At 38.0% G+C, this 19,486-nt stretch overlaps 5 protein-coding genes across 6 annotated transcripts in view; 4 read left to right on the plus strand and 1 right to left on the minus strand.

Moving 5' to 3' along the window:
• Positions 1-100: 100 nt before the first annotated feature.
• Positions 101-2,457, plus strand: selplg (selectin P ligand). Its single transcript, XM_042723644.1, has 2 exons — positions 101-279; positions 732-2,457. The coding sequence occupies exons 1-2, from the start codon at positions 277-279 to the stop codon at positions 1,617-1,619; spliced, it is 891 nt and encodes a 296-aa protein (XP_042579578.1). The 5' UTR covers positions 101-276; the 3' UTR covers positions 1,620-2,457.
• A 132-nt stretch (positions 2,458-2,589) lies between these two features.
• Positions 2,590-6,613, plus strand: LOC109090343 (transmembrane protein 119-like). The gene is made up of 2 exons (XM_019104150.2): positions 2,590-2,853; positions 5,427-6,613. Exon 2 carries the CDS (start codon positions 5,442-5,444, stop codon positions 6,114-6,116), a length of 675 nt encoding a protein of 224 aa, XP_018959695.1. The 5' UTR covers positions 2,590-2,853; positions 5,427-5,441; the 3' UTR covers positions 6,117-6,613.
• A 1,716-nt stretch (positions 6,614-8,329) lies between these two features.
• LOC122137344 (chondroadherin-like protein) lies at positions 8,330-9,739 on the plus strand. Its single transcript, XM_042723382.1, has one exon. It carries the CDS (start codon positions 8,330-8,332, stop codon positions 9,737-9,739), a length of 1,410 nt encoding a protein of 469 aa, XP_042579316.1.
• Positions 9,740-9,798: 59 nt separating this feature from the next.
• On the minus strand, positions 9,799-12,643 carry iscu (iron-sulfur cluster assembly enzyme). The gene is made up of 5 exons (XM_042723645.1): positions 12,492-12,643; positions 11,844-11,957; positions 10,706-10,816; positions 10,503-10,581; positions 9,799-10,380 (listed from the first exon to the last, which is right to left on the minus strand). The coding sequence occupies exons 1-5, from the start codon at positions 12,591-12,593 to the stop codon at positions 10,289-10,291; spliced, it is 498 nt and encodes a 165-aa protein (XP_042579579.1). The 5' UTR covers positions 12,594-12,643; the 3' UTR covers positions 9,799-10,288.
• A 1,285-nt stretch (positions 12,644-13,928) lies between these two features.
• Positions 13,929-19,486, plus strand: part of sart3 (spliceosome associated factor 3, U4/U6 recycling protein) — a 19,478-nt gene continuing 13,920 nt past the window's right edge. The window contains exons 1-6 of one of the 2 annotated variants that reach the window (XM_042723647.1): positions 13,929-14,182; positions 16,668-16,794; positions 17,289-17,393; positions 17,631-17,815; positions 18,028-18,133; positions 18,886-19,010. In XM_042723647.1, coding sequence (XP_042579581.1) covers positions 13,985-14,182; positions 16,668-16,794; positions 17,289-17,393; positions 17,631-17,815; positions 18,028-18,133; positions 18,886-19,010 — 846 coding nt within the window. In that variant the 5' untranslated portion in view covers positions 13,929-13,984. The remainder of the gene's footprint in view (positions 14,183-16,667; positions 16,795-17,288; positions 17,394-17,630; positions 17,816-18,027; positions 18,134-18,885; positions 19,011-19,486) is intronic. The other variant, XM_042723646.1, reaches the window with a different exon arrangement.

Consider the following 19,486-nt stretch of genomic DNA (forward strand, 5'->3'; position numbering starts at 1 on the left):
TCTCTGATTATTAAACCTCTTTTTGTGGAAGCATTGTCGGTTACAAGTTCTAACTTAGCGTTTTAGGGAACTGAGATGTGATATTTAAGTCTCTCTCTTGCTCATTTGTGTTTGCGTCACACTTTGAGAACCTCAGCTTTAGCCTGACGTTTAAATGAGGTTTGACTTCCTGTATTTTTGCAGCGAGTAGGTTTTGTGACATTGCATTGGAAGTGTGTGAAGGGGCCTAACGTTTCATTGAACTCCAGATCAACACCCAGTCAACATTAGAAACGGATGGTACGTACTTTTATTTTCATTTGAAGTCTGCCTTAACAAATTTAGTTTCTAAAATCAGATGTTAGGTTAATACAGCGTGGTGATTTTTGAAATCCATCAACTGTGGAGTGTACGCGACTAAATATCTGTGAGTAAACTATAAAGGTTTCATGAAGTGTGATCATAACCGTAATCCTAATGTATTTTAAATAGAGTACTTGAGTGTGGATAACTATAAAACAATGACATTCTGTCAGCTAAAAGGAAGTATTGGTGTAACCACATGCTATAGTCACAAACTTGAGCCAACCGTTTGTATGCAGTGATCAGGTGTTTTGTTCTTCCATTGTTGCTAGACCTCAGTTCGCTCTCAGTTCTCACTATCTGAATATACCAGGGAGGAATAACTATATGTGCGTGATATTTTGTGCGTCTAAAACACTATTGCAACATTCTCTGTCATTTTTGTGCAGATGGCGATGGTGACTAACCGACTTGGGTGTTTACCAGTTCTTGTTTTGCTGCTAACTTTGAGCAGTTTTGTCACGTCAAGATCTCTTAGGACCAAAAGGCAAAATAGTCACAACGAGACATCGATAAACACAGGCACACACAGTACAGCAACCGTAGCTCAAGCCGAGAATGCAACAAGCACCACTGTGGAAACTTCGAAGGCTTCGAGTATGCTACAGACAGTGACTGTAATGCCTGATTTAAATATCTCTGCAACTACAGATTACCACCATGCTCCAGATTTGAACCACACCCAACAAAGCTACGCTGCAGGAACCGAGAACCTGACAGTCCACTGGTCAACAAATAAAGAGAGTGCTTTTCACACCCAGCTTCCCACAATAAATAACAGTACTGGAGACATTTCACATGCAGGAAGTTCTGCCCCCACATTTCCTGCGTCGCGGGACCCCAGTAAGATGACAAAGAAGCACACGACAGCAGCGACGACAGGAATGTCCACAGATACCACAACTGTCGCTAAGAAATCCACCACAATAACGACCCACTCATGTTCCACATCCTCTTCCCAAGGGGGCGGACTTGTGAGTCGTTGCCTCATCGCCATTGCCTTGATGGCTGCGTTGACCACCATCTTTATCGTTAGCACCATCTGCCTGGCTACCAAACTCTCGGTATACAGATACAGGCATAAGGCGCATCTTCTCCAGGAAACTGAGATGGTCTGCATTTCTGCCCTGATGAATGATACCGATCACCCGGTTCCAAAGCCAAGAAGACATCCCAAAAGTAACGGAGCATTGATCCCCAGTACTGAGGATGGAGATCCTGACGGAGATAATCTCACTCTAAACAGCTTTCTTCCTGAAACCGAGGGCCCTCTTTAGAAGTTTAGACCTGTATTCACTGAGAAACAGGGTGCAGCATGGGATTTTTTTTTTTTTTTGCTCTCAAACATTAAATGACCCAAACCCAGCTCTAGAATGGTTTGCACTGACAGTAAAATCCTCAGTTTTCTCACTCAATGAAGTTTTAGCAATGATCTGATGCCTGGCTTTTAAAACAACCATTTTATGATTTGCTGTACAATAATCCACATCTTTTATTTAATCAGTGGAACATTTAATTGTTTTTGTAAGTGTAAAGAGGTTTGGATGTTATATTTAATAATTTCTTTGAGATATTGTACTACTACTTTCTCTGAGGAGCTCAGGCATTAGTAGGGCTTGGCCGAATGTATTGCTGAATATAGTCTGTGGTTCAGCCAGCGCTGTATAATTTACTTGAACAGAGTGATGTTGGAGATTATCACAGGCTGAATATAACATGTTATCATTGCAAATGGACATAAAATATATGCTTTGACATTTACCCAGAAAGAACTGAGCTTTTGCACAGAAATGACACACTTTCCTTTGTGTGAATTTTAAAAAATGGCCAAAGCCAACTAGATTAACACTGCGAAACTAATAGATTGTCAGCAAAATATGTATCTTTTTTTTTCAGTTAATTGTGTTTATTTGTACTGTAGTATTTTTGTAGTTATTTTTTACATTTTTTATTTTCTGCTATATAACTGGCCATTTTCTATGTAAATTCTACGTGTAGGCAACTTCAGTATGAATGTTCAAGTGGATGAATGTTGAAAAAGTCATTGTGCAGTTATAACCCAGTTATTGTTACCCAAACTAATTTTATAAATGTTAAATAAACCATTTAATTGAAGTGACTTGGACCTCTTACATTTTAAAGTCAATGTGAATTGCTGTATGCAACCCATTTTTATGTTTAAATTATATGAGATTCAACTAAACAAAATTTTTAGAAGCTAGCTGAAGTGACTTGAACTGGATTGCTGGATTGTCCTTGTTCCATGCTTCCATCAGGGTTCTAGAGGAGAGAGAGAAGGACGGAAAAAGGGAGGAGATGGAGCAAGAGGGGAGGGAAATGTCCTTGTGCAATTATCCTGATTTTTTTTAAGGAAAACCCACACAGTCAGAAGCTTCCAAAAGCTTTTCAGGACAACGCACAGGCAGCAACTGTATTTGTCTTTTTTATTTTCCATAACTGTAGCTTGAAGTGTTGGTGTCAGTGCATCAGAGACGGGAAGTCACACCAGCAGTGAGTATTTTTAGGTTTCCTTCATTGAGATGATGTTTTGCTTTCACATGTTATAAATAATTTGTTAGCACACTTTAAATGTCAGCTCTCATTTCAAATGAATTTTTATCAGTGTCACTCGATGCTTGACAAAATTCTGATGAGTTTCATGTTTTTCTGATATAGTGGCCTCAAAAAGTATTTAGGTAAAAAAAAAAGTTGCCAGATCTTTTATTAGAACCACCTCTGCTTTTCTATATAATTTTTTATTACTTTTAAACCACTGCTATTTAACCAACTTATCACATGAAATATGTGTACTATCTATAAAAAAAAAAAAAAGTGATATGTATTTTAAACGTGAAGCGAGTGCTCACCTTTTTTGTCCAGTATTCACGCTTTACATAAAGTTTCTTATATTGTTTAATGCTGTGGTATGGCAAAAAGGCCAAACCTATATATATATATATATATATATATATATATATATATATATATATATAAAAACATTTTTCTTTCTTTTATTTTGATGCAATCTACGCAAAGGATGCATATTTTTGCATTTCTTATTTTATTGTAAAAATATGTATCCTTATTTTATTTTTGTGGTCTGCACCGAGGATACCACATATTCTCATTGGATTCATTTGGCAGATGCTTCCTGCGTTTGCTCTCTTATTCTAATGAACATTCCTCCAACACATTGCTGAGATTATTACCTCATCTTTTTCTCTAATACAAAACTGTACAAGTGATTTAAGTACAATGCCTTCTGATTAGCAGAACAGAGAATGTGGTCAGGGCTGAAGGTTAGTCAGTGTGGTCAGCACTAAGGAGGAAATGTTTTATGAAGAAGTAAAGGTATTTGTAGAGATGACTGTACTGGAAAGTAGTCTATATGTGGCTTACACTGTCTATTCTGATAGTGTTCATTTGGGAATTTCCCTTCAAACCTAACCTGCTACTGGTTAAAGTAGCTTATCCATCCTATACTTTTTGATAAATATAAAAATGGTTTACTTCTAGCGTGAACCATTTATAAATTAATCTACCCATAATGCAGAGTCTTGACGATTTGTAAAGCATATGAATATGATGTGTGTGTTCTTGAGCAGTGCAGAAATAGTCTTGCTGGTCTGTGGCCTGTCTCATTGCAGCTGGATTGTAAATACAGGCCTGTGAGCTGCGGCTCTCCCACGTCTTGCTGCACCCTCACAAGTATATATCTGGCCTTGCTTTTGCTATTCTGTGGTGAGCGGGTGGCATCAGCCAGGCAGGGAAATTACAAACCAGGCCTGGACTCCCTCTGCCTCCACCCCAAATAAGTAATGACTGGATGTAACAGGAATAGCTTTTCTCCTGCGAGGAAACAGAAACATGAAAACATGCTCTTATGTAGAGAGTCTACAGCGATGTGTGTGATATAAGCATCTTCCTTCCTGTGATTCATAGAAAATCGATATTACAGATAAAACAGATAGTAGCTCTGTGTGATTAGGTAGGCACTAACGATTTACTATCATTGAAAGTGGAAAAATGTTCATTATATTGCGATCTACATAAAATGATGAAAAAACTTCTATACTTTGCAATACAATACAAATTCATTAATCACTAAATGAGCTCAAAAAAGTTTTAAACAAATAATAATGCCATGGTATATTTATATTAGTACTCCAATGTAAAAATGCCATAGTACATTTTATTTTATTTTACTTTACTTTACTTTTTACTTTACTTTACTTTACTTTACTTTACTTTACTTTACTTGAAAATGCCGTAGTACTTTCTGGATACTTATTTTATTTTATTATGTACTTCAAAAAATGCCGTAGTAGTTTTTGATTTTATTTTATTTCATTTTATTTCATTTTATTTTATTTTATTTTATTTCAAAAAATGCCATAGTACTTTCTGGATATTTATTTTATTTTATTGCCATTCTGTTTGTGACTAATTTTGATTTTATTTATAATTTATTTGTACTTTTATTGGTCAAAAAATCTAAAAATAATAATTATTTTAACTAAAATGTTTTAACAAAAATTCATCATTTTGGTAACATTTTACAATAAGTTTCCATATGTTAACATTAGTTAACTTCATTAGTTAACATGAAGTAAAGGAAAATGCTTCTAAAGCATTTAGTAATCGCAGTTAATGTTAATTCCAGCATTTAATTTTACAATATTAAAATCAAAAGTTCTCTTAATATTATTTGATGGACCTGAGCTAAGATGAACTAACAACAAAGAGTTGAACAAATGTATTGCTCATTGTTAGTCGATGCATTAACTAATGTTACCTAACGGGACCTTATTTTAAAGTAGGTTACACTTTATTTCACGGTGTCCTTGTTACAGTGTAATTATACATTTAAGTACTGAGTAATATTTATTAACTACATATGGTTAGGGTTGGGATTAGGGTTCATTTTAGGGCTACTTGGATGTAATTATGTGTAATTGTTATCCATAAAGTGTTGTGATCTTCCAAATATGTATTCAAAAACTGCTGTAACCACCTTCATGAAACAAAATGCTGAATTCCTGTTTCTGTTGGGAATGACTAGTAACGCCACGTCTTTCTTTCAGGTTTTTAGAGGAAGTATGTCACTCTCTCTGCGCTTTGTATGCCTGCTCCTGACTGCTCTCTGGGGCAGCAGTTGCTTCGCCAAACCCGCCCCATTCAACGTGTCAGTGGAGGGTAGCGGGAATGAACCCGAACTCATCTTTCCCATTGCTCGTACCACCCATGTTCCTCCATCCCCCTCGCCTCCTCCCAACATAACAGCCACTTTCATCCGCATCAAAGACTTCCTTTTCAACCAGGTGGTGGACTTCCTGAAGGAGAACTTGCTTCTCATCATTGTCGTGACCTGTCTGTTGGTAGTCATCATCTTCATCGTCTGCTGTGCTTCAGCGATGAGCCACAAACGCAAGCTTGAGGCCTACTATCCTCCAAAGAACTACGCACCCAGGAAATACATGAGCCAACCCAGTAAAGCTATGGAGAAACCACATAACCAGATCCAGGAAGGTAAGACCACAGCTGCAAAGACCCTACGGGAACCCACTAAAGCACTGGTGGGTGAGAAGGAAGGAAAAGACCCCCGTCCCAAGCCAAAAGAGGCCCAAAAGTTGGAGGATGTTGAAGAGGTGGAGATGCAGAAAGATGAGCCCAAGCAGAAAGAGGAACCTCAGCCTACCACCTCAAATGTCACCTCCAGTCAGCCGCTGGTCTGTACGTGCCACCTCAGAAAGGCCAATCACACCACAGCGTGAGAGCTTTTTCTGTAACAGGCAGGAATGACCTTGATCCCAAACTTTTTCTACTGGTAGATATAAATCTTTGGTAGAAATGATGCCCACGCTCTTACTCTTTGTGTTCTTGCAACCTGTGTATGTGCCATCAGAGGAAGAGTAGAAAAAAACATTTTATCAACTCATTTTGTGTTTCTTTAAAAATTAGTTCGCTAAATAAGAAAAAAATGGCGAGTTGACGTTTTTATTATTCATGGGGAAAATAAACAACACTTGAAACTATTTCATGAATCACTTTCTACTTTTGAGAGACTTAAGAAAACCTCTTTTGAAACTTTTTCTGACCACTTTCCTTTGTTATATTTTACATATGAAATGTCTATATGCATGGAAACCCGTAATTTATGCTGTATTTTCCGATAACTGTAATCAGATATTATACATGATGTTATTTTATCTAAACTTTATGCCTTTCCTCAGTATTGAATTTAATTAGCTAACATTTTGTCAGGTATTTTTTGTCGTGAAAAATAAATTCTCCAAAAATGAATTCTTCTGCTTTGTTCCAAATAACTGAATTGTTTCAGAGATACAGATACACTACTATTCAAAAGTTTGGAGTCTGTATGGTTTGTTTTAGAAAGAAGTCTTTTAGGATCACCAAGGCTGCTTTTATTTGTTTAAAAATACAGTAAAAACATATAACTATTTCACAATTTCAACAGTAAAGAATTCTTTTTTGATTGTTAAGTGTTTATTGTGTGTTTTTTATGATGATTTGGAAATATTAATTTTCATTATTCTGTACTAAATATTTTTGTGGAAACCACAACATATATTTGTTTTCAGGATTTTTTGAATAAAAAGTTCTAAAGAATTGCATTTATTTGCAACAGAACATATAAATGTTACCGCTTCCTTGTGTTCTCTGTTTGTCTTGAACGGTGTGGTTTTTCAAAAGAATTGTGTTGGTTTGGCTGAAGCATATGAAACTGAAGAACCCCAGCAACAGAGCTCAGCGGAGCATGACGGCGGCAGATACAGAGCTTTTGTCACATCCATACAATGTCCAATCAATATTTCAGAAGCTCATTCCAATAGCCTCTCAGAGATCTGGAAATATCTGGCCTTAATGGAAAAATACTGGTTGAGAGAACCAGACAATTAATTTCACATTATGCCAGTAATAACATATTTTGTGGACAACTTCAGAATTCCCAAGATTCACCCACTCTAGATTCAGAACTTGATTCAGAAGGGGACTCATGAGTGAAAGTCATTTTTCCAGAAAAACAATCCTCACACCTCTTTAACCACATGCAGCTTTTGTTACAATGATGTTATCAGCCTATCATTGATTAATAGCCAGCTGAATGCAAATTAGCCTCATAACTGAAATTAAACCCCACTGCCATGGCGCAAGGCCAAGTGTTGGTAGCGTGTAGTCACCAAAGAGTAGACATCAAAGATATTCAGTGAAGCCAGAAACTTGAGCCCTGAAAAAGAACCGTAGCTCAAGGTCAAATTCTCCCCTCTTTTGTCCACAAGGTGCTAAATAATTCTGGAAATACACACGGCTTTCACTTCACTTTGGGTGAGAGTGAGCTCTCTTCACTCCTGAACAATAAGATGCAGACTTGAACATGATTTTGGCTATGGTTAGCGTAACTCTATAGCTTACCATTGATTCACCTAGTTTAGTTCTTCAGATGGTCAAATAACATATTCCTTGCACAGAATGGCTATTTAACGTGTGTCCTATCAGAGCTGCACTACTCTACTATCCCAGTGCAGCTGTGTCATGGGAAAAGCAACTGGAGTGCCCAATTAATTTGCATTGCGAAGAAGATACAAAACAGGTAACTCAAAACCTTAAGGCTGCCATTAAAGTTTGATGGGCCGCTACCCAGAATTTTCAGGGTGAGCATGGACCGTTCTCTGGAAGAGACATGAGGAAAGAGCGAAGAGGTTAAAGACATGACGCAGATAAAGTGAAAGCGAAGGGTCAGCCGAGACAGGGCAAGAATGGTGAGTACCACATCCCTATATCACACGTTTGATAACGCATTAGGAGTCGAGCTCAAGAAAGGAAATACGTCCTGGAGGAGCTGCAGAGTCCATCATGGTAATTTGGCTCAACTAATTCATTTGGGGTAAATTACTAAAGCAGTTACTAACTTCTACGTTCCTCTTTATTTTATCCATCCCTTTCGATCTTTTCCCTCAAGTGAGCCATGCGTCCTAGTCTTCTCTGCTGTCTCTTGTTGTATCTCTCTTCGTCTCTCCTTGCTGGCCTTGTTGTATCCCCCTGCCCCAAAGGCTGCTGCTGTCCCAGTCCTGGTGCTCTGGTTCTGTGCGAGTCTCTTGGCCTGCATACTCTGCCTCGCTCCGTCCCCCTAAGCACCGCCATCCTCTCCGTAGCCCGGAATCGGCTCTGCAATGTGGATAATGTGTTCCAGCCATATTCTGGCCTGCAGGAGTTGAGCCTCAGCCACAACCAACTGGTCCGTTTTCCTCGTGGGCTTCCGTCAAGTCTGGAAACCCTTCAGCTTCAGGAGAACCAGATCACCTACATCATGGCCGGGTCTCTGAGGCAGCTCGGGAACCTCACACGCTTGGATCTGGAGGATAACCGGATACGAGCAATTCAGCCGGGGGCACTGCAAGGTCTGACCAGACTGAGGATGTTGACTCTGAAGGGGAACAGATTGTCTCGTCTGCCACCAAACCTGCCTTCTTCGCTAATACACCTGGATGTGTCAGCGAACTGCATATCTACCCTAGATCTGTCCTCGTTGGGTGCACTGGTGAACCTACAAGTGTTAAAGATTAACAGTAACTGTTTGCGCTCTATACCCGAGCGGGCTTTTGATGGATTGTCCCGACTCCGATCAGTGGAACTAGCCAATAACCAGTGGGTTTGTGAATGTGACATCTTGTATCTTTATAGATGGCTTCTGACAGACAGGTTACGGATGGCGACGGATCTAGTATGTACAGCTCCTTTGCACCTCGCACAGAAATTGTTATTAACTCTATCAGTCATGGCCATCTGCCCAAAACTTTTTAAGCCTGTTGAGAGAAAATCAACATCAGTGAATACAGAATCTGGGAAAGTGGTTGAAAGTCATATAGAACAGACTATAAGTGCATATATGTTGGTTAGATCTGACACCGCTTGCAACGCGAGTTCTTTCAGATGTCGAGAATCTTCAAAACTACCTGAGAGCACAATATCAAGGTCCTTTTTTGGGTCAGACCAGCCCACCTTAGAGAGACTGAGCTACGAAGACTGCCTCTCTCTAAATTTGACATCTTTTATACCCCAATCCACCCAAGCACCGTACAGTCTAGCCACAGATGAGGAAGCTAGTTGTGTGGAGAATTCGACAGGTAAGCCACCAGGAGCTTCAGCCACTGTCACATCCACTGGTTCAATGACCCCAACTAGAGACACTGAACTCACTCCTCGGACAATACTACAGTCCAGTGACCCGGCGCTGATTGCGATCCTGGCTGTTCTTTGTGTGCTTACAGGACTGCTGATGCTTACAGTGCTTTTGGTACTGAAGGACATCCTTCTACGAAACCTGAGAGTTGCACCGCTTCCACAGGTTCAAGGAGACATTAGCACACATTCATGACCTGTATTACAGCAAATATTTTGTGTAGAGAATAATACAAAATGAAGGATATTGCAACATGAATTTTTACAGCTTTATTAAGTTTTTGCAACAAATACAGCAATGAAATCAAATTTGTTTTTTTGCTTACAAATCACTGCCAAAACTGTAATGATCCCTCTGAAAATCTAAACAAATAGACATTTTTCAAATCCCCTTTTTATAAATTGTGGTAGAGTACATTTACAAACTTTGCAGTAGTATGCATTCTGATATAGAGAACATTTAATGTGAGAGTATGAGATCTTTAGGAAATAAAGAGTTTATTGTAATGTGCGTGATTCAGAGATACAGGAGAAAACTTTATTCCAAAAGATCTTCACAGTCTGTAAATGCATGCCACTTCAAAGCAGCAACACAGAGGCAGTGCGAACAGAGTAGCAATGGCATACGCTGGCTAATGTTTTTTTTTTTTTTTTTTTTTACCTCAGAAAGCATATAAACTACAATCATTTTCACAATGAGTCACAATGAGAGTGGGTGACAGTGACTCGTCTGTGAATGAGGACATTAATTTCGAGCTTCCGCCAACGTCTCCTTGTCGTCTTTCTGTTTGAGCCTGTAGTCTGCTAATGCAGCCTTGATAGCATCCTCTGCAAGCACTGCCAGAAAAAAAAAACAAGATTATGAAATCAGAGCATTTGTTGTTATTTATTTATTTATTTATTTATGTTGATGTCATCAACGTGTTTACAATCTCAAACAGCCAGTTTGATACACTTACTAGAGCAATGAAGTTTGACTGGTGGTAAACAAAGTTCTTTGGCAATCTCAGTGTTTTTGATTTTCAGGGCTTCGTCAATCTGTATATGGAAAAGAGAACATTGAAATGTTGGTGGGAACGCTTGAGAGAACAAATATGAAGCACAATGAGATAATCTGTTCACACTGTGAATTTATGCAATGGTCTGAGTCAGAATGACTCACCGATTTTCCCTTCACCCACTCTGTGGCCAGTGAGCTGGAAGCAATGGCTGAACCACAGCCAAATGTTTTGAATCTGGCATCTACTATCTTGCCATTCTTGTCCACCTGAATCTGTCAGACAGGTTGACAACAAAAAGTCACCGATATAAATAGTGTGTGTGTATGCTTCACACACACACACACACACACACACACATACATACATACATACATACATACATTACAGGTCAAAAGTTTGGAAACATTACTATTTTTAATGTTTTTGAAAGAAGTCTCTTCTGCTCATCAAGCCTGCATTTATTTGATCAAAAATACAGAAAAAACAGTAATATTGTGAAATATTATTACAACTTAAAATAATAGTTTTTCTATTTGAATATACTTTAAAAAAATAATTTATTCCTGTGATGCAAAGCTGAATTTTCAGCATCATTACTCCAGCCTTCAGTGTCACATGTAACATCCAGTCGATCACATGATCATTTAGAAATCATTCTAATATTCTGATTTATTATGAGTGTTGGAAACAGTTCTGCTGTCTACTATATTTGATGAATAAAAGGTTAAAAAGAACTGCATTTATTAAAAAAAAATAAAAAATTCTAATAATATATATTCTAATAATATATTTTCTTTACTATCACTTTTTATAAATTTAACACATCCTTGCTGAATAAAAGTATTGATTTTATTTTAAAAAAAAGAAAGAAAAAAAATTACTGACAAAAATTTATTGACCAGTATTACTGATTATTAGTAAATATTTATATTTTAAAAACATAGCTTCTTTTTTTTTTCTTTTTATTCATCAAAGTATCCTAAAAAAGTATCACATGTTCTGAAAAAATATTAAGCAGCAGAACTGTTTCCAACTTTGATAATGAATCATCATATTAGAATGATTTCTAAAGGATCATGTGATAATGATCCTAAAAATTCAGCTTTGCATCAAAGAAATAAATGATAATTTAAAGTATAATAAAAAAAATAAAATTCTGTATTTTTGATCAAATAAATGCAGGCTTGATGAGCAGAAGAAACTTCTTTCAAAAACATTAAAAATAGTAATGTTTCCAAACTTTTTACCTGTACTGTACATATTATATATACTGAAATTTAAGAGACAAAAATGTCTTACCTGTAGTTTCATAACATCACCGCATGCAGGTGCACCTACCAAGCCAGTGCCTACATTCTTGGCATTCTTGTCCAGAGAACCAACATTTCTGGGGTTTTCATAGTGGTCCACAACCCAGAAAAAAAGTATGATACATAAGACATGTAAAAACATGACCACATCCTGATCATATTTAACAACCAAAGACATTCATCAGAGGACGTGATAACAGTTAACACCAAAAGGAAACGTGCCCTTGATCGATAACAGTGACCTTCACAACAGTAAAGCACTTATTTAAATTAGTATGTGTACTTAGTAAAATAAAGTGTTTATTCACCTGTGGCAGAGTTAAGATAACATACTGTAAGACATCACCGGTGAGTTTATAGGACAGTTAACTTACACGAGTGGATTATGAAACTAACTGTAAATATGAATGTCATTTTAACTCCGTCAAAAATACATAAACCAGCTGATGACATGTGTTTTCTACTCAGACTGCAGAAAATATTGTCGTACATGTAACGTACATTGCTCTGCTGGTTTGTTTACATACGCAGTAAACTAACGTTAGCTTAGCTAGCACCAACCACATCGAAAGTTGTTCTCAAATATTAGGAACTACAACTTGCCACGGTCGACAGTAAGGAAAAAGGTGGCACGTACCTTTTTATGATAAGAGCAGGCTGTTCTGAGCTCTGGTAATGGCAAAGATCTACTGAAAAGCGCAGAAGATGCACAGCGCCTGGCTGCCGCTGCTAACGCCATGATGCTAACACACTACTAATGCATACACAGGTCAGCCAGCAGGGGGGGCGCTTTTACCGCAGTATACAAAAACTGTATCTTATATTGGTGATGTTCTTAAACTATAAATATATTATACATTTTACCTTCAGATTAGATTGTATAGAAAATGTCTGCCTTATTCATATCACCGCTGTTTTACACAAGCAAACATTAAGCCGCATGCTCGCATTTTAGTCATCATTTATTATAATAAACTTTTCATCTTTGAATTGACTGTAGCTGTGTATTTCTACATGCTGTATGTTATATTACTGATGCTACTCATGGAACACAACCAGCAGGGACAGCGATTTCACCATGAACTTAAAAAAAACCAAACATTAAAATATATCAATATAATGTTTCGTATTTTACAATAATATTATTAAATATTTCACATTTTGCATATGTTATATGCAGTTTTGGGAAGGTTTGGTAAAGTAACATTACTTTGGAAATGTAACATAGGTTACAGATTACATATTACCCTATTTAAAATGTAATAAAAGTAGTGTAACTATTTAAATTACTTTATTAAAGTAATGTAACTGATTACATTTGATTGCTTTTCTAAAATTGTATAATCTGTTAATCATTTTGAAACATTTAAAGCAGGCAGGGTTCTGACTTTAAAATCCTTCTTCACTTGAATTAAGATTATAATAATTTAATTTTGAAAGCACAGCCACCACAAAATCAGACTTTAGCACTTATTTTTACTTTGAGATTGTTCTGCGGTTAAATGATATTTAAAATCATAAGATGATACTGTTTTTGAAATCAAATCTTTGCATAGAAAGGACAAAAAAAAAAAAAAAAAAAAAAAAAAAAACTGGCATCTAACAATGGCTTGGGAAAAAACCCAAACCCAAAGATAAACCCAAAAAGGAAATAATACAGTCATCAAATAAGCATGCATCCTCCTCTGTCCTAAACTCCTGGAACATTGGTGTTTCAATGCAGTTTTGGAAGAAAATCAGTCAAATCAGTATGTGAGTGAAAATATTCAGATATAACCTCCTTTGTAATCGTTAACATTTTCATAAGTAGCCTAACTGTAATTGAATTACACGTTTTTCTCAGTAACTCTAACACATTACAGTTACATTTATTTGTAATTAAATTATGCTACGTAATTCCGTGTAGTTACTCCCCAACACTGGTTATATCATGTGCATATTTGAGAATGGCACGGTATTTTATTAACGCCGCTTTGGAAAAAACGCGAAAAACAGACTTTTCCAAAGCGGTCAATGCAAGTAGTTAAGCCACGCCTTCTAGTTGCACGAGCTCCCTGTTTTTCGCGCGAGGTCTTGTGTTGTGTGCGCGAGCCCCTGCCCCTGACTGTTTCCAGGCAGATAGTACTCAACATGGCGGCGACGGGTAACGAAGAGCAGACGCTGTTGCCAGATATCGAAGAGGAGGCTGAGGGCATGGAGCGAGAGATGGAGTCGGAGGAGGAGGAGGAAGAAGGGATGGGAGTTGAGCATTCCGAGGAGGAAGATGAAGAGGATACGTCCGAAGACGAGCGCGAGAATGAAGCGGAGATCCAGAGGCTGGAGGAACAGGTGAGAGGAATGAATGAGGCTAACGACTCTCCTCACATACGCAGCTCTCAAAACACCGCACGATCGACTCTGCTGGGGAGTTTCTGTTCATGTATTTGGCAGAGCCCGTTTATTAGAGAAGCCGTACGTGCTTAACTTACCAAATACATGACCAGGAGTGATAAAAATATAGAAATGCTTAACTGTGTTCCCGAGGAATGTGGCTAGCAGAGGCTTAAGCGAGCTAGCGAAGACTCGTCTTGATATTTAACCTTCCAAACTACCTTTTCCTTTCGCTTTTTTACTTAGGTTTTCCACCTATATGCCGTCCCGGGTGTGTTAAGGGAGATTTCTGACCTTGTCGAAAGACTTTATGTGAAATATACAGTAATAAAGTTCAGTGTTGGAGTGTTTTGATGACGCGTGCCGTGCCCACTTAGTTCAAATTCGCGCCACAGAGCGCATATCCAACAGAGTTGTCAAGAAACCCCTATTAGTTTCTTTGATGACTTTAGATTTGAATCATGTTTATAACACCGTAGTCTTAGGTTACAGACCACCTGCAGTATCAGGAGGCGTTCAGGGGCTGAAGCTGGACACTGTTGCGCAGTGGTTGTAAGGGTCATGTCCACGTGTTTGTTCTGTGACTCCTTCTGTTGCTCCAGCTCTTGGGGTTTGGCCTTCTGTTTTGGAGTGGTTTCTGTTTTGACAAACTGTATACAGTAGATGAAAACACCATAGAGGCGCAATAAAGGGACCGTATATATTAGTAGTACTGCATGTTTCTTTTTGTACCAAGATTATGAGAGCACACGTTTCTGATGTGCATATATTTGTACTGATATTACTTGAAAGAATGCAGTGATGCATCTACACCGCGTGCATAATTATTAGGCACGTTGATATTCTGATGATCTATTTTTTTTCCCAAGCACATTTTACCAATTCCAAACCTCATCAATCTTAATAACTACTATTAATACTCATATATATTATAAGTTTAAGGAGATCATTTTTTAGTCAATTCTGCAATACAGACTTTTCAGGATAGGAGATGGAATAAAACTGAGCCCCTAAAACTTACTGCCAGATTCTTGAAGATAAATTCTTCAAAAAGTGGTACAAGGGGATGTGGTGCTGGTCCTTCAAGAGTCACTCTAAAATGATCTGTCCATGAAGCCTATAAAAATGTAAGCCTAATGTATTTCACAATACTTAAGCATGTTATTCTTAAGTGATTTTTTTTTACCCAAGAAAAGTCTCCCTGAGCCTGACACCTTGTAATTCTGGAGACTCCAGGAAGGTTGCAATTCTGGAAAATGGTGGCGCTGGAGACTAAATGTTTCCTGGTGGTTTTACACCTAATTCTTCACATTAATTCTTAAATCTTTTGCAGTTAATGTGTCTTTTCTTCTTTTTCTGTGTTTTTTTTTTTTCCGACCCCGCTGACCCAGTGAGCATTTTGCCATTCAGTGGTCATGTCTTAACTTTGCAATTTCTTTATTGCATTAGCTTAGAATATTTCTCATGGGGATTTAATAATTTTTAAGAGTTAAACCTCTTTTTTTTGGCTCATTTTATCTGTAATATTGTATTTTATTGTTTATTATGTTGTATCATCATATCGGAGTTTTTCACTTCCAGCCTTCAAGGACAATTATATATCACTCATAAATGGTTAAATACAAAATTAATAGTAGTTTTTAAGATTGATGTGGTTTGGAATTGGTAAAATGTCAAAAAATCATCAAAATATCAAAGTTTTTTTCCTGCAAGAGTGACAGCTTTTTCAGTGATTTTTTCCATGATTAGTGCACACGTTCGTTTCAGTCTCTGTGGCCTTGCATGCATTGTATTGTTCAATTCAATTCAGAGCATTCCTGACCAGTAAAGTCACTGATGTTTTCTGTACAACCACAGTCATGCAACAGCTGTGATGTCAACTAAGTGTGTCCGATCTCTAATCCATCAGCCTGTTTGTGTTTTTTTTTTTTTTTTTTTTTTGCAATACATAAGCAGAGATTAAAGTTTTTCTTGTTCCCTGCAAGATGTAGTGGCTCAATTACAAGAATTAACACATAGGCATTATCTGATTTATTCCAATGATTTTAAGTCCCACACAGTTTCTCTCTCCGTGGGAAGTGGCTCTGTTCCAGTGTCTCCCACTCTTGCGTGCTAGACTGCAGTGATTGCCCACCTTGTCCAGATGAAGCCATCCTCCCATCCAAACATATTAGTTGTTAAACGTTTGGAAATAATCTGTACTTATGAAGTAATGCAGTTTGGAAGACAAAAGATTTACTTCCCGAAGCATTGCAATCATATGATATTTTTCTTGTATTCTTCATGATTTAGATTTTTCTTTGCGCAGTGTTAAGCATGTTTATACTTTATCTGGTCGACTTGTACAAAGTACTTGGCGAATCAATTCAGTTGGAACATTTTGTGAATACAAAATGAGTGTCATAATGCTAATGTCAACACCCACCATGTGCCATTTCTACAGCTGTCAATCAATGCATTTGACTACAACTGCCATGTAGACCTAATCAAACTCCTGCGGCAAGAAGGGAAGCTTCACAGACTGCGCAAGGCCAGGCAGAAGATGAGCGAACTCTTTCCTCTGACTGAAGGTGGGACATCCTTATTTTGTTTCTGTTCTTTGTTCTCTTTGTGCGTTAGACAGATTTATCTCTGACATTGCAACAGAGAGATTGGAGCATATTATATAATATGAAAGAACAACAAGTGCTTTTAGAGTCCAGGCTATTTTTTGATTCATTCTTGAGGTTTGAGTACTCATCGCTCTTTAGGAATGATGCTCTCAAGGAGCAGGACATTCTGCAGCAGCCCTGCCGGAAACAATTTGAATTGGGATGATGATTCTAATGAATTTACTGCACATGATAATAGGACATCTTTATACTGCGCTGGACTGCAGTAGCAGGAAAAAAATGCTATTAGAAAATGAGTTTGTTGCTAATGATGAATATTAAAAAAATCAGAAGCAAAGATATGTTATCTTTGAAAGTGCATGTATTTAATATGTAAAGGAGTGTTAAGATTTTATGATGTGGAGATATGAGTATTGTGTTACTGTGTTTGACTGGTTTGCTTGGTGGAACAGAGATTTGGCTGGACTGGCTGAAGGATGAAATCCGCCTGACAGAAGATGAATCAGACCGCGAGAAAGTCTACGAGCTGTTTGAGAGGGCTGTCAAGGATTATATGTGTAAGTATGGCTTAATTGTTTTCATATTCTTCGGTTCTTTGAAACTGGTCACATTTTTTATTGTTTTCTAAATGTAATAATAGATCAAGTGTATGAGCTAACTGTAAAACACTAAATGTGTTGCCATCTGTAATGTGATAAATAACATGTAATTGCTGCTTAATTGTAAGATGGATTGTTTTGAGGTAAACCTGTGCTGGAGAATTAAAAAAGAGATGCTTGTAAACCCATCCACAGGTCCAGAGATCTGGTTGGAATATGTACAGTACTCCATCGGGGGAATGGGAGCCCAGGGAGGCATTGAGCGTGTTCGCTCCATCTTTGAGAGGGCGCTGACTGCAGTGGGTTTACACATGACTAAAGGAGCTTCAATCTGGGAGGCCTACAGGGAGTTTGAGATTGTTATTCTCTCCACAGTCCAGGTATTTACTCTGGGTTCCTGCACGGATTTATTGCAGAATATCAGCATGGCTTTAAACCGCTATGAAAATAGCCACCCTAAAATACTGTTTATTTAATATTACATGAATAGTAATGAGAAGAACGACTTTGAATGTTAAATAAATCTTTTAAATGATTGGTGACAGTGTTTTTTGGTGTATAGGTGTTTTAACCCCTTCTCTCGGTTTTCCAGCCTCCTCCTGGCAGCGTTGCATCAAAGGAGCAGCAGGAGCTGCTGAATGCCCAGCTCGAGCGCATACACACACTCTTCAGACGACAGCTAGCTGTACCTCTGATGGGTGAGAGCTGCTCTGTTTCTCTCCTCTCCCTCCTTCAGTCCCCCACTTTCCCATTCTTTCTTTTCTCTTTTCAGTGTTGGAATAAATAATCGGAAAAACTTGTGTCCACAGACAGAAAGGGTCGGGATAATGGATGCCGAAAGAATTTAGTCTATGACTAAGATTGCGCAATTTGGCAGAAATAAAATAAACTGAGAACAACATGTCTAGACCGAACTGAGATCTGGTCAGATGGGATTGATTAAGACTTAAGTTACAAATAATATTGATTGTTGCATGTGGTTTCCTTTCATGTGCATTTCTGAAAGCCAAGTAATGTCGGTCCCGTCAGGTAGACACCAGCGCTGCCAGACGCTGGAGCACAGGCTGGGGACAGGAGCAGCCTGCAGATAGCCAGATGGTCTGGTTTTGTGAGCAGGGTTTTTTTTCCACTTCTCTCTTGCTGGCTGCTTTTGGCACCAGAGATGCAGAGGAGAATGCTCTGATCACATCCCACTCAGCTAAGAGAGCCAGATCACCGATTAGGTTGTCGTACAGCATGGCTCATGTTTATATAGCCTCTCTTCTTTGTCAGAAAATTGCCTTGTAGTGATGACATAGGTGAGAAATGCAGTAGTATCAGAAAGAGGGTATTATTCTAAGCATCTTTGAAACAGAACAGACACCGTGAGTCCCTGCAACACAGAAAAATAAAAAATTGCTTTCAGAAAACTTGCTTTATGATCTGTTTGTGTTGATATTGTGTTCTGTAGATATGGAGGGAACATATGCAGAGTACTCTGATTGGGCTGACGACGGTGTACCTGAGACGGTCACGCACCAGTACAGACGTGCCCTGCAACAGTTGGAGAAATGCAAACCTTTCGAGGAGGCTTTGGTAACTGCACACTTGTCTCACTGCTGTAGAGATCATTTGGTTTTCTGATTTGATCTGATGTGAAATTATGTCTCTGGCAGCAGCTGTGGTTGTATAGATGGTGATTGTGATTTTAAAATGTTTTACAGCTTTAGTCTTCAAACGTGTCATTTAGAGAATCTAACTGAACTAAATGTGTGGCTCTTTGTTCACAAACATATGCTCATCATCACTTTATATTCACCTATTCAGGAGAAGTCAAAACTGAAATCTTTTTTTTCCCCCTTTTCATGGTTCTTCAATTTCTTCTTGGTCTTTCATCAAACATTAAAGGCTTGAACCATCTCTGAAACTTAACCATTTAATGTTGGCAGAAGTCCTTCACAGTTGACTGCAAAACCCACACCCTTTTCACTATTTAATTAATTCCTGATGGACAAAAGCAACGGCTCTACCTTATTTCCCCTCTTAGAATATCCTGTTTTTCTTGGACATTC

The sequence above is a fragment of the Cyprinus carpio genome, chromosome B5 (assembly GCF_018340385.1).
Source record: "Cyprinus carpio isolate SPL01 chromosome B5, ASM1834038v1, whole genome shotgun sequence".
Lineage (NCBI taxonomy): Eukaryota > Metazoa > Chordata > Actinopteri > Cypriniformes > Cyprinidae > Cyprinus > Cyprinus carpio.

Bases quoted from the DNA above. Each gene is read 5' to 3' on its own strand.
- LOC122137344 (XM_042723382.1), top strand. From the start codon at position 8,330: ATGCGTCCTAGTCTTCTCTGCTGTCTCTTGTTGTATCTCTCTTCGTCT.
- LOC109090343 (XM_019104150.2), top strand. From the start codon at position 5,442: ATGTCACTCTCTCTGCGCTTTGTATGCCTGCTCCTGACTGCTCTCTGG.
- iscu (XM_042723645.1), bottom strand. From the start codon at position 12,593: ATGGCGTTAGCAGCGGCAGCCAGGCGCTGTGCATCTTCTGCGCTTTTC. The intron at 10,817-11,843 runs GTAAGACATTTT...CCTGTCTGACAG, and splicing joins GTGATGTTATGAAACTACAG to ATTCAGGTGGACAAGAATGG. The intron at 10,381-10,502 runs GTAAGTGTATCA...TTTTTCTGGCAG, and splicing joins AGTCAAACTTCATTGCTCTA to TGCTTGCAGAGGATGCTATC.